Source organism: Maniola hyperantus, chromosome 4 (assembly GCF_902806685.2).
Source record: "Maniola hyperantus chromosome 4, iAphHyp1.2, whole genome shotgun sequence".
Classification (NCBI taxonomy): domain Eukaryota; kingdom Metazoa; phylum Arthropoda; class Insecta; order Lepidoptera; family Nymphalidae; genus Maniola; species Maniola hyperantus.
This window is the reverse complement of record NC_048539.1, coordinates 4,178,425-4,193,383: the sequence shown is the minus strand read 5'-3', so window position 1 is coordinate 4,193,383 and position 14,959 is coordinate 4,178,425. Positions and strand designations below refer to the sequence as shown.

At 36.5% G+C, this 14,959-nt stretch overlaps 1 protein-coding gene across 1 annotated transcript; it reads left to right on the top strand.

Annotated features, from left to right (window-relative positions):
• The first annotated feature begins 1,642 nt into the window (after positions 1 to 1,642).
• On the top strand, positions 1,643 to 13,996 carry LOC117997365 (MFS-type transporter SLC18B1-like). The gene is made up of 10 exons (XM_034985632.2): positions 1,643 to 2,020; positions 5,451 to 5,620; positions 6,228 to 6,375; positions 8,567 to 8,753; positions 9,331 to 9,446; positions 9,721 to 9,926; positions 10,274 to 10,369; positions 11,771 to 11,939; positions 12,493 to 12,644; positions 13,095 to 13,996. Exons 1-10 carry the CDS (start codon positions 1,913 to 1,915, stop codon positions 13,264 to 13,266), a joined length of 1,524 nt encoding a protein of 507 aa, XP_034841523.1. The 5' UTR covers positions 1,643 to 1,912; the 3' UTR covers positions 13,267 to 13,996.
• The last annotated feature ends 963 nt before the right edge of the window (positions 13,997 to 14,959 follow it).

The following is a 14,959-nucleotide window of genomic DNA, read 5'->3' as shown; positions in this document are numbered from 1 at the left end:
ACATTATTATGTACTAATCTGGATGATGCCCGCGACTTCGTCTGCGTGAAATTAGATTTGCAAAATCCCGTGGGAACTCTTTGAATTTTCGGGATAAAAAGTAGCCTATGTCCTTCCCTGAGATGTAAGCTAACTCTGTAGCAAATTTCATCAAAATCGGTATTAAAACTGTTGGGCCCGAAAAGCTAGCAGACAGACAGACACCCTTTCACATTTATAATATTAGTATGGATATGTATAGTAAATAGTAATACCAAAAAATGAAACGTAGCTTAGTAGATAGTACCTAACTACGATGCAGAGATTAGCAAACCAACTAATTACTGAAAGTACGTATCTTGAAAATAACTATCTTTTTGGGTGGGCTTTAAAAGTAAAATCTGAATGGGTAAGTATATACAAGCACGATGTAACAACATGTATCAACATAGTAATAGACAAGTCATTCACTCTAAACAATAGTGGATCCGTCTATAGCAATCAAAATGTTTACAGTAATAAAAGCAATTATAAATTTAATAATAACTTATTTAATTATACTTAATATACCTATTTATCTTGTTTCGATTGTTTAACATCTCGTTAAATTTTAAAACAGTATATTCTGATTTTAGCAATATGAGAGGAATTTTCTGGAATTACCACATACATTGCTGATTTACTAAAAATAATCTGTTTGATATTAATGGATTAGATTTTTACACTAGTTGACCCGCCCAGGCTTCGCCCGGCCCCGGGTGGACTTAACTATTGATATGAATTAAAATTATTTACGATACAATAAATATAAAAACCAGCCAAGTGCGAGTCAGACTAGTTTGTAGTCGAAGGGTTCCGTACCCTTAATTATTAAATTAATTAATAAATTATCTATAAAAACGGCAAACAATCACGTTTGTTGTATAGGAGTCCCCTTAAATATTTATTTCATTTTGTTTTTAGTAGGTATTTGTTGTTAGAGCGGCAACCGAAATATCTGTGAAAATCTGTGAAAATTTCAACCTGTGAAATCTGTGAAAATTTCAACCGTCTAATTATCTCAGTTCATGAGATACAGCCTGGTGAAGACAGACAGATAGACAGACAGACAGACAGACAGACAGACAGACATACAGACAGACAGACAGATAGACAGACAGACAGATAGACAGACAGACAGACAGCAAAGTGAACCTAGAAGGGTTCTGTTTTTCCTTTTGAGGTAAGGAACCCTAAAAATGTCAAAATTGGTTAAAATTCGACGAAATTATGGTGTAACTTTCAATAAAAATTATGATCCAGACAATCCCTATTGTTTTTCGGTAAAAAAATAGATTTTTTGACTTTCAAAGTACTAAGTATAAGAAGTTGAAATCCGTTCAACAGTTTCAGTGTGAAGTGACAATAATGCTTCTTCGATTAACATTATCAAAATATATTTTAAAATGTACTGAAATCACCCAGTTTCAGTTTTTTTTTATGTAGGTATACATTTTAATTGACTTCAATTTGCAAGGTGTTTTCTGGAATTCTTAATACATTGCTGTTTTAAAAAGATATCCTTTCATCGATGTTAAAACAAGCGTCAATGGATACCAAATTGGGATCGTTCAAGACGACCCGATTACTTTGCCTTTGTTATCATTCAATTGCCACACTTTGATACTCCCTTGTCAGTTAGTCAGTTACGTACCCGCATCGGGAAAATTATGACGTTTAGGTTTATTTAACTTGTATTTATCTCACTTTTATTGCATTTAAATAAAGTGTCAATGATTATATAATTTACATTAATTTAATTAAATAATAAATAACAGTTTAAACGTCAAACAACAAAGTTTCAAAAATAAGTTAAACTAATGAAAGGATGAGAATATTATTTATGTAGAAAAAATTTTGTGATACTTGACATTTTTTAAAGTGTTTTTGCAAAATGCGGGAATTTACGAGAAGACAGTGGTTAACTGTGGCGGTTATTTCTGTTGCTGATTTTTGTAATGCAATTTGTGTCGCACTTCAAGCGCCATTTTTTCCACAAGAGGTTAGTAAACGGCAGCATGTTTTTCCAAAAAAAAAAACTTAAATAATAGACGTCTATTATATGATGTCTTAAAGAACTAAGACGTTCACGGGTTTGTATTGCAGGAGTTGTTCAATTAGTTTCAAAAGAAAAAGAAAACCGCGGAGTGCTCTTAAATTATTAGTTTTCAATACATCTCGTGAACAAAGCAAACTTTCAATATACTTTACATAAAACATTTTATAGAGAATCAAATTTCCCATCAAAATAGCATTTTTCAAAAATTTAAAAAGTTCCATGCCAAAACAATCGAAACTAACGTGCAAAAAAGATAAAGAGAGACTTCGCCTGCATCTTTTTTTTTAGGCTGAAATAGGTATAGACATTGCTAAAAATGAAAAAAGTAGATAAATTTTCCTTCAAAATACTGTAAGTAATAAAATATTTTCTTGAATAAAATTTGACCATTTCAATTGAACCAGGCTTTTTTGCAAGAATTGCAACTTACTTGTTCTATTTTTTGGAAAGAATGCATGGGGATTAATTCTGAGAATGTCCAAGAAGCTGATACTGCAGAAGACGACATTATTAAAGATTAGTTGACCCACCCCGGCTTCGCACGAGGAGCCTACTTCCATAGACAAAATATGGGTATGAATGTGTTAAGCTTATCTTATACCTATTACAAAATTTGGTAGGTACACCTACCAAATTTTGTCAAATTCGACTAAACGGATGAGCTGTGAAAAACTAGTTGACCGACAGACAGACACACTTTTGCATGAAATTAATAGATAATGGATTGAACAAAAAAAAGACATTCTAGCGTTAAAAAGCTCCCAACAACACAACTTTTAAAAACTGATATTTCTGAAAAAATAATGTAACGAAGAACCAAGGGTTTTAGTGTGTGTGATAGCCTAGTGGTTAGGACGTCCGCCTTCCAATCGGAGGTCGGGGGTTTGATCCCGGGCATGCACCTCTTTTCGGAGTTTTGTACGTTTTTAAGTAATTAAAATATCACTTGCTTTAACGGTGAAGGAAAACATCGTGAGGAAACCTGCATGCCTGAGAGTTCTCCATAATGTTCTCAAAGGTGTGTGAAGTCTGCCAATCCGCAGCAATTGGCCAGCGTGGTAGACTATGGTCAAAACCCTTCTCACTCTGAGAAGAGACCCGTGCTCTGTAGTGAGCTGGCGATGGGTTGATCATGATGATGATGATGATGAAGGGTTTTAGTTTAGTATTACGTAGCAATCTTTTTTAGAAACATCAGTTTTTTTAGAGTTCCGTACCACAAAACGAAAATAGAAACCCTTATAGGATCACTTTGTTGTCTGTCTGTCCAGAAACCTATAGGCTTCTTCCCGTTGACCTGTAATCATGAAATTTGGGAAAAATCCGGAAACCGTGAATTTGTGGTATCATAAAAAAAATTAAAATGAGTCCATGAACAAATAATTAGTATTTTCAACTTTAGAATTAAGCTTAATATACAGTGGCTCGTATGAAAAGGCTTTAACTATAAATTTTAAAATAGATTGTCATTTATTTTTATGCATAATAGTTTTTTATTTATCGTGCGAAATGTCTAAAAAATACGACTGTTGTACGGAACCCTCGTTGTGCGAGCCTGACTCGCACTTGGCCGGTTTTTTGGTGTTATCTCACAAACTACTCTTTGGGGTTAACCTCTTTTTAGCAAAAGGCCGGAAACATTGAATATGCTGGTCAAACTAATGAGCTACATTCGATAGGTACAGCATTAAGCGATTGTCCCAAATCAAAGGTCTATATTAGACTTCCAACCAGAATGTTCACGATAACCTCACATGGGTTATCACTTATCAGTTCACAATACAATTAAGTACGAAGCGCTTCTAGTTACACATGCAACATTAATTATTAGTCAGATTTGCGCACAGAGGGTTCCGTACTACAGTCGTATTTTCGACATTTTGCACGATAAATCAAAACTATTATGCATAAAAATAAATAAAAACCTGTTTTAGAATGTACATGTAAAGCCCTTTCATATAATGAAATTTGCCCTATTTGGTATAGTCAATTTACTTATTACACTTGTTCATGAACACATTTTTTTGTGATGTTACCACAAATTCATGATTTTCATTTATCATTTATTTATTCAATGCATTCTAATATTAATTACATGATCATTGAACAATTATTATTACATAATGATTAATATTGGAACCCTGTTGGGGCACAGCAATTTTACGCTGTATTAAATGTCAAAGTAGGTCATAGAGGTATGATACTACAATAGGTAACCACATCACTGAAGTAGGTAGTCGTTTATTTTATAATAGGTTTTTTTCAATTAGGAATGTTTTCAATGCATCAATGAACGCTATATTACTCTCGCACACTCGTATAAATCCAGCAAGCCTGTATAATGAGGGATCAGTGCGGTCTAGACGCCTCACTGGTTATCTCTTTTCTTTATTAATTAGCTTATCCCCACGTTTCGTCCGCGTGGACTATACAAAAAATCTCTATTTTACCCCCTTAGGGTTTGAATTTTTAAAATCTTTTTATAGCGGATGCCTAAGTACGTTATAACAGCTATCTGTATGCCAAATTTCAGCCCGATCCAGCCAGTGGGTTGAGCTGTGCGTTGATAAATCAGTCATTCAGACGGTCAGTCAGCTTTTCCTTTAAATGAAATGGACATTATACTTAATTTTATCAATGACAATAATTATTACAAGTAAGCACATTGATAACATTATTTTATGTAAATATAATAATTACCTACAATTTGATAGCACATGCCATAATATTCTAGTTGAGTTCATATTATATACTTTACAGCTACCTATTTTAACAAAACACCTATCTAATTTTAATTTTAACTCATCAGGAAATAGAAATAAATTCAGTTTGCAAATACCTAATACCAATAATTCCAAGAACATATTATGCCACCACAGGACGCATACTATTTTTAAAATCAGGTATAATTTAAAAGATATTATAAATATTTTTTGGTGATAGAGAAATCTGCCTGAAATACAAGTAGGAGTAGAAATTATTTTCAATTAAAAATAATAAATTAATTATGAAAATACCAATTCCAGTGACGAAATTCTTTTGCTAAGCTTGTCCTGTCTTCGAAAGAATTATAGGTAATCCTCATTGTTGTGGGTCTTATTTTTTGACACGGCATATTATAGTACTGGAACGCCTAATCGCTTGGCGGCACGGCTTTGCCGGTAGGGTGGTAACTAGCCACAGCCGTATCAGACCAGATCAGTGACAGTTCTAGAAACTATAAATTCCGAAATCGCCCCTGCCAGAAATCGAACCTGGGACCTCCCGCTTACCAAACAACATAATTATACCAACAACAATATAAAAGGAATAAGGCTGTAGGCTTCCAGATTCTTCCTTCTACATATGAGTTTAGCCACAATATTTTTTTCAGGCTGAAAAGAAAGGATGTACAGCGACAGAGTACGGGCTTGTGTTTGGAGTGTTCGAGCTGGCAGTGTTCCTCATAAGTCCCTTCTACGGCGCGCATCTCAACAAGCTGGGGCCTAAGCTAGTCTTCAACGCGGGGATTTTGACTACTTCGACATGTGCTATTTTGTTTGGGTAAGCTTGCATTTTCTATACAGGGTGTAACCAGAACACTGGCAAAAACGAAGACAGGTGACAGTACTGATGACTACTGATAAGATACCACAAAAATACGCGAAAAAATATAAAAATCCTATAAGAGTTTTGTAAAAGTTTACGACATATTGCAAATAAAACATCTTACTGACGCTAGAGGTCAACGAACGTTGCGTAAGTAGGCCACTCGGAGTCAATGCCGCGTCGTAGGTGGGTCATTGACCCAAGTTTTTCACGCTATACATTGCGAGTTTGCAAAAAATTTTAGATCAAAAGTTTGATCTGAGCGCAGTCAGAGAGTGAATCAGGACTTTTCTTTTCATAATGTAGTCTAGCTTATATTCATGACTTGGTCCGCGTGGACTAAAGAAATTTCAAATCCCTATTCTTTCTTAACAGATGCCTTAGTCATTATAGTGCATGCCAAATTTCAGCCCGATCCGTCCAGTAGTTTGAGCTGTGCGTTGATGGATCAGTCAGTCAGTCAGTCAGCCAGTCAGTCAGTCAGCCAGTCAGCCAGTCAGCCAGTCAGTAAGTTACCTTTTCCTTTTATGTATTTAGATTACATATGTATTCCATGTCTTAGATTACTGGACAAAGTAGACGGACACATACCGTTCGTAACCCTGGCGTTCACGATCCGCATCATCGAGGCGATGGGGAACGCGGCCTTCCTCACCGCCTCCTTCGCCATCATCGCCAAGGAGTTCCCTAACAATGTAGCCAGCATGTTTGTAAGTAACCAAATACATACCTACAGATTTTCAATTAATCCATATTAATATAATCACTTTTCTCCTCTATTTTTTTAATAAATCTTCAAGTCAAAAGTGAATAGGCATTAGGCATGTTCAAGGCAAGCGCGCTGCATCTTAGGCTGCATCATCACTAATTGTCAGCAGGTCTGATTGGGCTAAGTAGCCTTTAAATTTAAAAAAATATATGACTGCGAAAGTGTGTCTGCCTGTCTGCTTAATTTTCAAGGCCCATGCGTTAAACTAATGTTGATAAAAGTTACAGAGATAGCTTGTGTTCCTTGTAGGAAAGGATATAGGTACCTTGGCCACATTTCGTCCCGGGAAATCAAAGAATTTCCAAAAAAAGAAGAAGTGGACAGAGATGCACTTATTTCTATAAGAGATCAGTCTACCAGTGGACTCTTGACCTTTAATTTCCGCCATAATGAGTATCTTTGTTCTTATGTAATAACTATTATATACTTACGCGTGTTACGGTTAACAAAGTAAATCATAATCTAATCACATATTATACTGAGCTTACAGAGAATAAGTCGAATGTTAACCATTAAAGTAATATTGTTATAAGTAATTAAATAACTCGATAATAATTTATGTTACTGCAAGTATATTACTAATTGGTGTCATACAGCATACTTCACAATTTAAATTTGACCTATTTTTATCAATTCAAATGACCTGAAATCATCGAGCATAAATTATCAAGTTTTATAATATAATTATCATCACGGTAAGATGTTATGTAATCGAAGCTTCTATGTCAAGATGGGCATTTGCGCATTGATCTGTATTCATAGTAGATACCTACTATAAATTCAACTGTATCTGTAAATGCTAAAAGGTTTCAAGTTTGAGTTTAAATAAAATAGTTATTTTAAGACAATAGACTTCTTAGATTTTTCTGTACCTATACCTAATCTACAAGTAACGAACTAATATCTGCCATTAAGTTTTCATTTAGGCTTAGGGCCGGTTGTTTCAAACCATTGGTCTTCGTAAGATCCGTTCGTTAAAATTTAACGGACGTAGACGAACTTTAACATCTGTTAATTTAAGTGCGTTGCTTCATTGTACAAAAACTGTTCGTCATTGTTATTTTGGTTGCGAAACTAACCCTAAAAATTAACTTACTTCTCCGTATCCTTTTCTTATTTCATTTTAAGTATATTAAATTATATACATAGTTATTAATATTGCTACTTCGCATTTTAAACACTTTTTCTTTCTTACAAAATCTTCAAAAAAACTATCATTAAAAGCTTTGAATTAAATTGATTCCATTATAATTTTTAATAAATGTATGTAGTATGAAGTTACGAACAGATTTGACGATCACCAATGGCGCCAGCACCGGTTAACGTAAACGTAACTTTTTAACGAACGTTAGCGCTAATAGATGCTGAATCAACGCTTTTTCTTTACTTACGTTCGTTAGCGCCATATTTAAAGGTTACGTGTCCGTCAAAGTTTGTTGAAACAACCGGCCCTAAGTGGTTTCGGAGATAAGGGGGAGAGAACTGTCAATTTTCATCTATATCATAAATAACTTTAAAACTATTCATTTTAAAATTATAATAAATGAGATCCTCAAAACAAGCCCTTTCATTTGATTTCATACGGTAGGTAGAGAGAGGTACCTACTACAGTAATTTAGAAAACTTTTTTATTTTCTAATTTGCCTCCGTGTTCCCAAAGTACCTACCGGACGGCGCCATATTCAAAAACAATTTATTTATTATTCTTCTTCTTCTTAATTAGCTTTATGGAATTTATTTACGTTTGGGTTACAATAATTTTGGTATTTTATTATTGCTTAAAGAAATAAGTGCCTATAAATGTTACATAGCAAGCTTAGAGTTTGTAGGCTTTGCTCAAAAAACATTCATGAACTATTGAGCGCCTACTTAATAGCAAGTAGCAACAGTGGTACAGTAGGTACAGTGGCTTAGTAACCCGAAGTAAATCTTGACCTTCGGATCCCAAAGATTTCAACATCTTAATGACCTATGTCCATTGTTCCAGTCCCTTTTAACTTTGTTAAATACTTACTCACTACTCAACTTTGTTGGTCGTCTAAAACCATCGCTGGGATGATGCATGACAAAGTACCTACCTATGATGGACGTGATTACTGATTAGAAGTCTTATACACTTTAATATTTCACAGGCGTCCTTGGAAACGTTCTTCGGTCTTGGTCTCATCGTGGGCCCGATGCTGGGCGGAGCTTTATACAATTGGGGTGGCTATTCGCTCCCCTTTGCTGTACTCGGCTCCACTCTCTTCCTTACCGCTATAATGTGCTACGTCACTCTGCCGAAGACGTTTGATGATGAGGATATTAAACCGACTGGGCGTAAGTTCTAGAGATAATTATTCTACGAAAGACTGGAAATACGCACTCCGACGAGCGACATGCAAATAGTTAACACGGCTGAATTGAAATTTTGTCACACTTATTCATAAATAGGTACTTTGTAGGTACCTATACCTAGTTTGCAAAAACACGCAATCACTAAAGACAGTTTTAAAAAAAAAGTTCCGTTCGTTCTTCTTATATGCTTTGTAAGAAGAACGCAGTATTTAGTCTAGCACAAAATGAAGGTTCGATTCTACGAATTTCCACTAGGTATGTCTGGCACGTATAAGGCCCTATAATTCTAATGTGACTGCGTCTTTTTACGGAGTTGTATGATTGATTATTATAATTCATTTAAGTGTTAAAAGTTTATTTGCGTTTTAGTTTGATAATTAGACCGACAAAGTATTTTTGCTTTGCATTTAGGTTTGACAGCTGGATCCCATCGAGCGTAATTTTTTGTTGCTTGAGAAGCCTTTCAACAAAAGGTCCTTTGGTCTTCGTTACTATAAATAAAGTCAGGGAACTAGGAAACAGCTTAACTTATTTAAATCCACTTTTTTTCTACTTGTAGCAACAATGATGTCTTTGCTAAGAATTCCTGGAGTATTGCTAGCCGCAATCAGTATCGTTTCGACGAGTATGAGCATTGGATTTCTACAGGCGACACTCGAACCACATTTACGAGAAGTAAGAATACAAAAACTTTTGAATATTGTTATCCTACTTGACAGAACATATTCCCGAACCAGCACCTGACTAGATGCTGGATCGGAAATATGGATATAGTTGAAGATCTGGAGAGTGACAAGCTACTTTTTATTTCGGAATATTAAAGCGTTCCCATGGAATTTTTAAAGGAATAACCCAATTTTTCTTTTTTCTAGGAATATGCCAAGAAAATGACTTTAACAAAATGTGTTCAGATCCGTAGGCACATTTTAAAAGATCTCTTTTCTTTCAGTTTCACTTCTCCCCAATAATCCTTGGCGTGATCTTCGTAGTCAACGGTGGTATATACGCGATATCAGCCCCAGCTTGGGGCTGGCTCTGCGACCACCCCTACATCAAGCCCAAGTACATCACCGTGGTTGGTCACATGTTCGTAGTCGGCGCTTTCTTGCTTGTTGGGCCAGCGCCTGTTATTGAAGTCACTCCCTACTCAACTACGTAAGTGCTATACTTATTTCGTACTTACTAGACAACTTAATGCCCCAATAATTAATGCTTAATAATAATGATTTGGGAAGCAGTCCTTCAATAAAGCGTCATTTGGTTAAGAAAAAAATGCACTAATTCTTATAAAAAAACAAGACTAATTAAAAAAACAGATTAAAAAAACAATTCTAATAAAAAAAAACAGACGGACAGACAGACACACTTTCGCATTTATAATATTAGTATGGATGTTCATAATATCAATTATTAAACAGTTTTACAGACTGTAAGTAAAAGCCTTATACTGTCTGGCTCTAATCAGAATGGAACCTATTAAATTTTCTATCTTTTTCTTTCAGGATGCTCTGGCTCATAATTTGCGGTCTGGTGCTTCACGGTCTTGGGATCGGAAGTCTTCTGGTATCGTCATTCGCTGATGCCCTTGGCACTGCAATGTACGTATTTTAATATATTTTTGATAAATGTTATGGTAAAGTTATTTTATTCGATAAAATTACAATTAAAGGTGATGCCACATAGTAGAGTGACTGCAGTTAAGACGGAATTGCACTAACCTGAAAGAGGTACTTAGGTAGTATAGTATAGAGGTACTTTTAGTACGTATAGGTAGGGTGTAGTAGAGGTACGAGAACAGCTGGTGATATGCTTTCAACCGTAATAGGAAGGTCGTCTTTTGGACTATCAGCATGTCCGGGGACCCAACTGGTCTGACCGTGGTATCTTGGAACTTGTAAATAATGCTACGTAGAGAAAACTTCGTTAGCGTGATCTAATCATCATCATCATCAACCGATAGACGTTCACTGCTGGCTGACTTCCACAGGCCACGGTCTTGCGCCGCCTGAATCCAGCGGCTACTAGCGCCTGGTCTGATATCGTCCATCCACCTAGTGGGGGTCTTCCAACACTGCATTTTCCGGTGCGAGGTCGCCATTCCATCACCTTGGGACCCCAACTTCTATCGGTTTTCCGAACTATGTGCCCTACCCATTGCCACTTCAGCTTCACAACCCGTCGAGCTTTGTCGGTTACTCTAGGTCTACTACAGATCTCCTGATTTCTGATTTGATCACGTGGAGAAACTACAAGTCAACAAATCCGCCATATTATGTTGCATCATCTCTTGCCAGCAGGGTTGATTGCAGCCAATTGCTAATTAATCTATAGGTACATTAAAAAATATAATTGAGTGTATTATATTTTGCGCAGTTTACCACATCTACTGCGCAAATATTACAAAGTTAAAAAAGTTTGTAGGATAAAAAAAACTTATAATAACAAGAAATCGATAACCTTAACCTTAAAGGATAACAAAGTAGTCCACATTTCATAACAAGTAATTAATACTCACTTAATTGAGACAGTGTTGATAACCCGTCGTAGGTACCTATTAAAGATTGAGATTTTTTTACCTGAACCACCAAAAACATTACAAAGTTTCCCAAACTATAGATCATTCTACACTTCCAAACAATTGAAGAGGTCATGATAAACCCACACCGGGCTTGGAAAACAAAATTACAGGTCACACCGCAATTTACAACACACACACACACACAAGAATTCATGAAAGGTTATACACGACTCTGAATCTGAGGAAAAACGATTTATCACTCAATAAGCGAAGTGTCAGCAAGAATTTAAAAACCACTTAAATCTTATAAACCGATTGAGATGTACCTAGCAACTTTCGGAGTATAAAACCATATTATAGTCAGACTTAAATTCTGTTCAAAGTTTGACTAGTACCATAACTCAGAAATTACGTAGGAAAATAAGCTAAGCTTACTTAATAAATGCTAACTATAAGATAAGAACCTATTTGTGTTTTACAGTTCCTGTGGATTGCCAAACTCTATTGAAACGTATGGCCTGGTGTCTGGTATGTGGACGTCTACCTTCGCGCTGGGTGCTTTCATCGGCCCCACTGTGTCGGGCTTGCTCTTCCAATTCATCTTCTTCCGAGCTTCCACTTATTTTATTGTCATGCTTCATTTCTGCGTGGTAAGTATTTCATAATACGAACAATACCGGGGTAAAGTTAATATCAGGTAAAAAAACTCGAAACAGGAGTGGAAGGGATGTGTACATGCTTAGGTACCAATTGTACTTTTCTACTGCGTTTGAAGTGATAAATTAACTGACGACCGTCAGTATCGATGGGGCTGGCATATAGGTCACCCGTAAAAGCCCCTTACAAAATATATCAGATTAAAAAAAACTGACGAACTATTCGCGAGACAGCTCTACTGAAAAAGCATAGACATAGAAAAATTAAAAATTCCGAAGTCAGCTTCGGAATTTTTAATTTTTCTACATATTTATTTACTACATATTTTGGTCTAGATCAAGTGGGGCTTTGAGACTCATACTAGGCCTATTTATCTAGTATGGTTCTTCTAGCCTAGCAGCTACGGCCTGCATACTAGGCCTCATAATCTTGGTTTTTTTGGCGACAAAACTCGCTGCTCTGCCTTGACAAAGTAAATATAAGTCTGTTGGGGGTAAGAGAGTGCAAAATTAAACAAAGCCTACAACCCTTGTTTCTTTACAACAGATGGCGGTAGTTCTCCTGTACCTGAGCACGTGTGACCGCTACAAAATGGAGGTGTCTGTGTCAGCGGGCGACCTCATGCAGTTGGACGGCACTCTTGACGAGAGCGTGCTGATTGGAGATAAATTCATCGTACCTCCTGCTAGAACTAAGAGGTGTGTATAGTCATCATCATCCACCGATAGACGTCCACTGCAGGATATAGGTCTATTGTAGGGACTTCCACACGCTACGGTCTTGCGCCGCCTGAATCCAGCGGCTCCCTGCATCTAGCCAGATGTTGTCCGTCCACCTAGAGACGGGTCTAGCAACGCTGCGCTTTCCGGTGCGAGGTCGCCATTTTAGCACCTCGGGACCCCAACCTAAATCCATGCAAATGATTATTTTGTAAAGAATATTAGCCAAGTTAATTGTTGATTAATATTCCCCTTTCCCCTCCAATTAAGCTTAAAGCTTGTGCTATGAGTAGGTACGACAATAGTGCAACGGGTGGGATTTGAACCGGCGACCTTTCGGTTTTCAGTCCTTTAACCGTTGAGCTATCGAGGCTCAACGGTTTGTGGGCGTCAGCTATGTAGTACTTAGCTATTTTATATTATTTCCAGTCGCCGTTACGGCATAAGTGTGGAACAGTCGCGGCCTCCAGCGATGAACAGTCTGATCGCCTGCTCGAGCTACAAGAACCGTCGCAGCCCGTGGAGCCAGCGCACGCCGCGCTACCGGCCCTCCTACGGCAGCCTCGACCACCGCTTCCGTGCCTCGCTCTCCGTTACATAGTAGCATGAGAATGTATTGCCATTACTTTACTACATATAACCACAGAATACTTAAGAAGAGCTTATTCGTAGCGCGCTCCAAACAAACGTACCTATAGTTGGGCCATTACGAACGTGCGAACTGGGTCATAAATCATTAAAAAAATAATTAAAGGCAGACTTACATAAAAGCTTGTTTTAAAAAGGTTTTTATTAGCTTTTATTAAAAAAAACTACTTTGAGCTTGCCACCATCCAAAGGATTAGTAGATTCTAATTCTTCACGACAAATAATAAATTACGGAATGTATTTACTTATATTAATAAAGTACTTCATTGATTCTTGGTACAATACTACGAGCTGTCACAGTAGGTATACGACATTTTATAATAATTAGTAGCTGTACCCGGCATGCGTTGCAATGCCACGTATAGTAAAAACCCGGCCAAGTTCGACTTAGACTCGTGCACCGAGGGTTCCATACTACAGTCTTATTCGCACTTGGCCGGTTTTTATTTATATAGATTTAGCATATAAGGTATAAATTATTTTTTATGTAAGTATATTTTTCAACTCCTATAGGTACATACCACTGATTATGCGTTATTCTTATAATTACGAGTTATTAAATTTGTTTACTGCTTGCGATAAGGACAAATTTTTGTGTAATTGATTCTCTTTAATAGTAACAAATATGTTATGTTCAATTGATGTTATTTGCTGTAAATATATTATTAAATAGAAGAAACGAATATTAATTGCCTTTTATTGAGTTCTGATTATGTAAATAAATCCTAATAGTGTTTTTTTTTTTTTTAATTTTGTTTGCTAAAAGAATACTTAGATAGAGAGAATGAAAAGATAGTTGATATGGGCGAAAACATTATTTACTTTACACTGTTAATTTGTTAAAAAAACTTAAATCTAAATTAAAAGTAAAATAAATAATTTCCTCAAAAAGAGCTCGATCCCCCGGGTCCTACGACCCCAAGGTCTCCACACCAAAAGGCTTTACACTTGTTTATTAATTCCGATATTAGGTCTAAGTATTTATAGACTTACTCACGCCCAGCCCAGTCTTCATTTTTTAAGAACCTGTGGCACGACAGCTAGCCTACGTTTCGAAAGCAAGGACGTCTGTTGTTGGTAAATGCATTACGAATTCAGGCCGTTTTCTCTACAACAAATATCTGACAGCCGCGGACGCGATGTAGTTATATAAATTTTAACTATTTACCCAATTTGTAATTTTTAACGCCTTGAGTATAACGCTGCGATATTATAATACTAGATGATGCCCGCGACTTTATCCGCGTGGATTTAGGTTTTTAAAAATCCCGTGGGAACTGTTTAATTTTCCGGGATGTAAGCTAACTCTGTACCCATTAAAATCGGTTGAACTGTTGGGCGGTGACTAGCGCTATCAGGCAGACAGACAGACAGGCACACTTTAGCATTTATAATATTAGTATATTATAAATGCTACTTGATAGTAGATTTACTGTCAAGCTTACAGCAGACTTGAAGCGGCATGCTATATAGGTACCTACTTGACTGTGTATGTTGTCATGCGAACTGATAGCCACATACCGTCAAGTTTCCTCGCCATGCTTTCCTGCACCGTTAAGTAAGTGATACTCAATTACGTACACTCAAGTTAAAGGTGGGGTGCCCGGGAACCGGACTAAGAGGCCGATGTTATAACCATTAAGGTA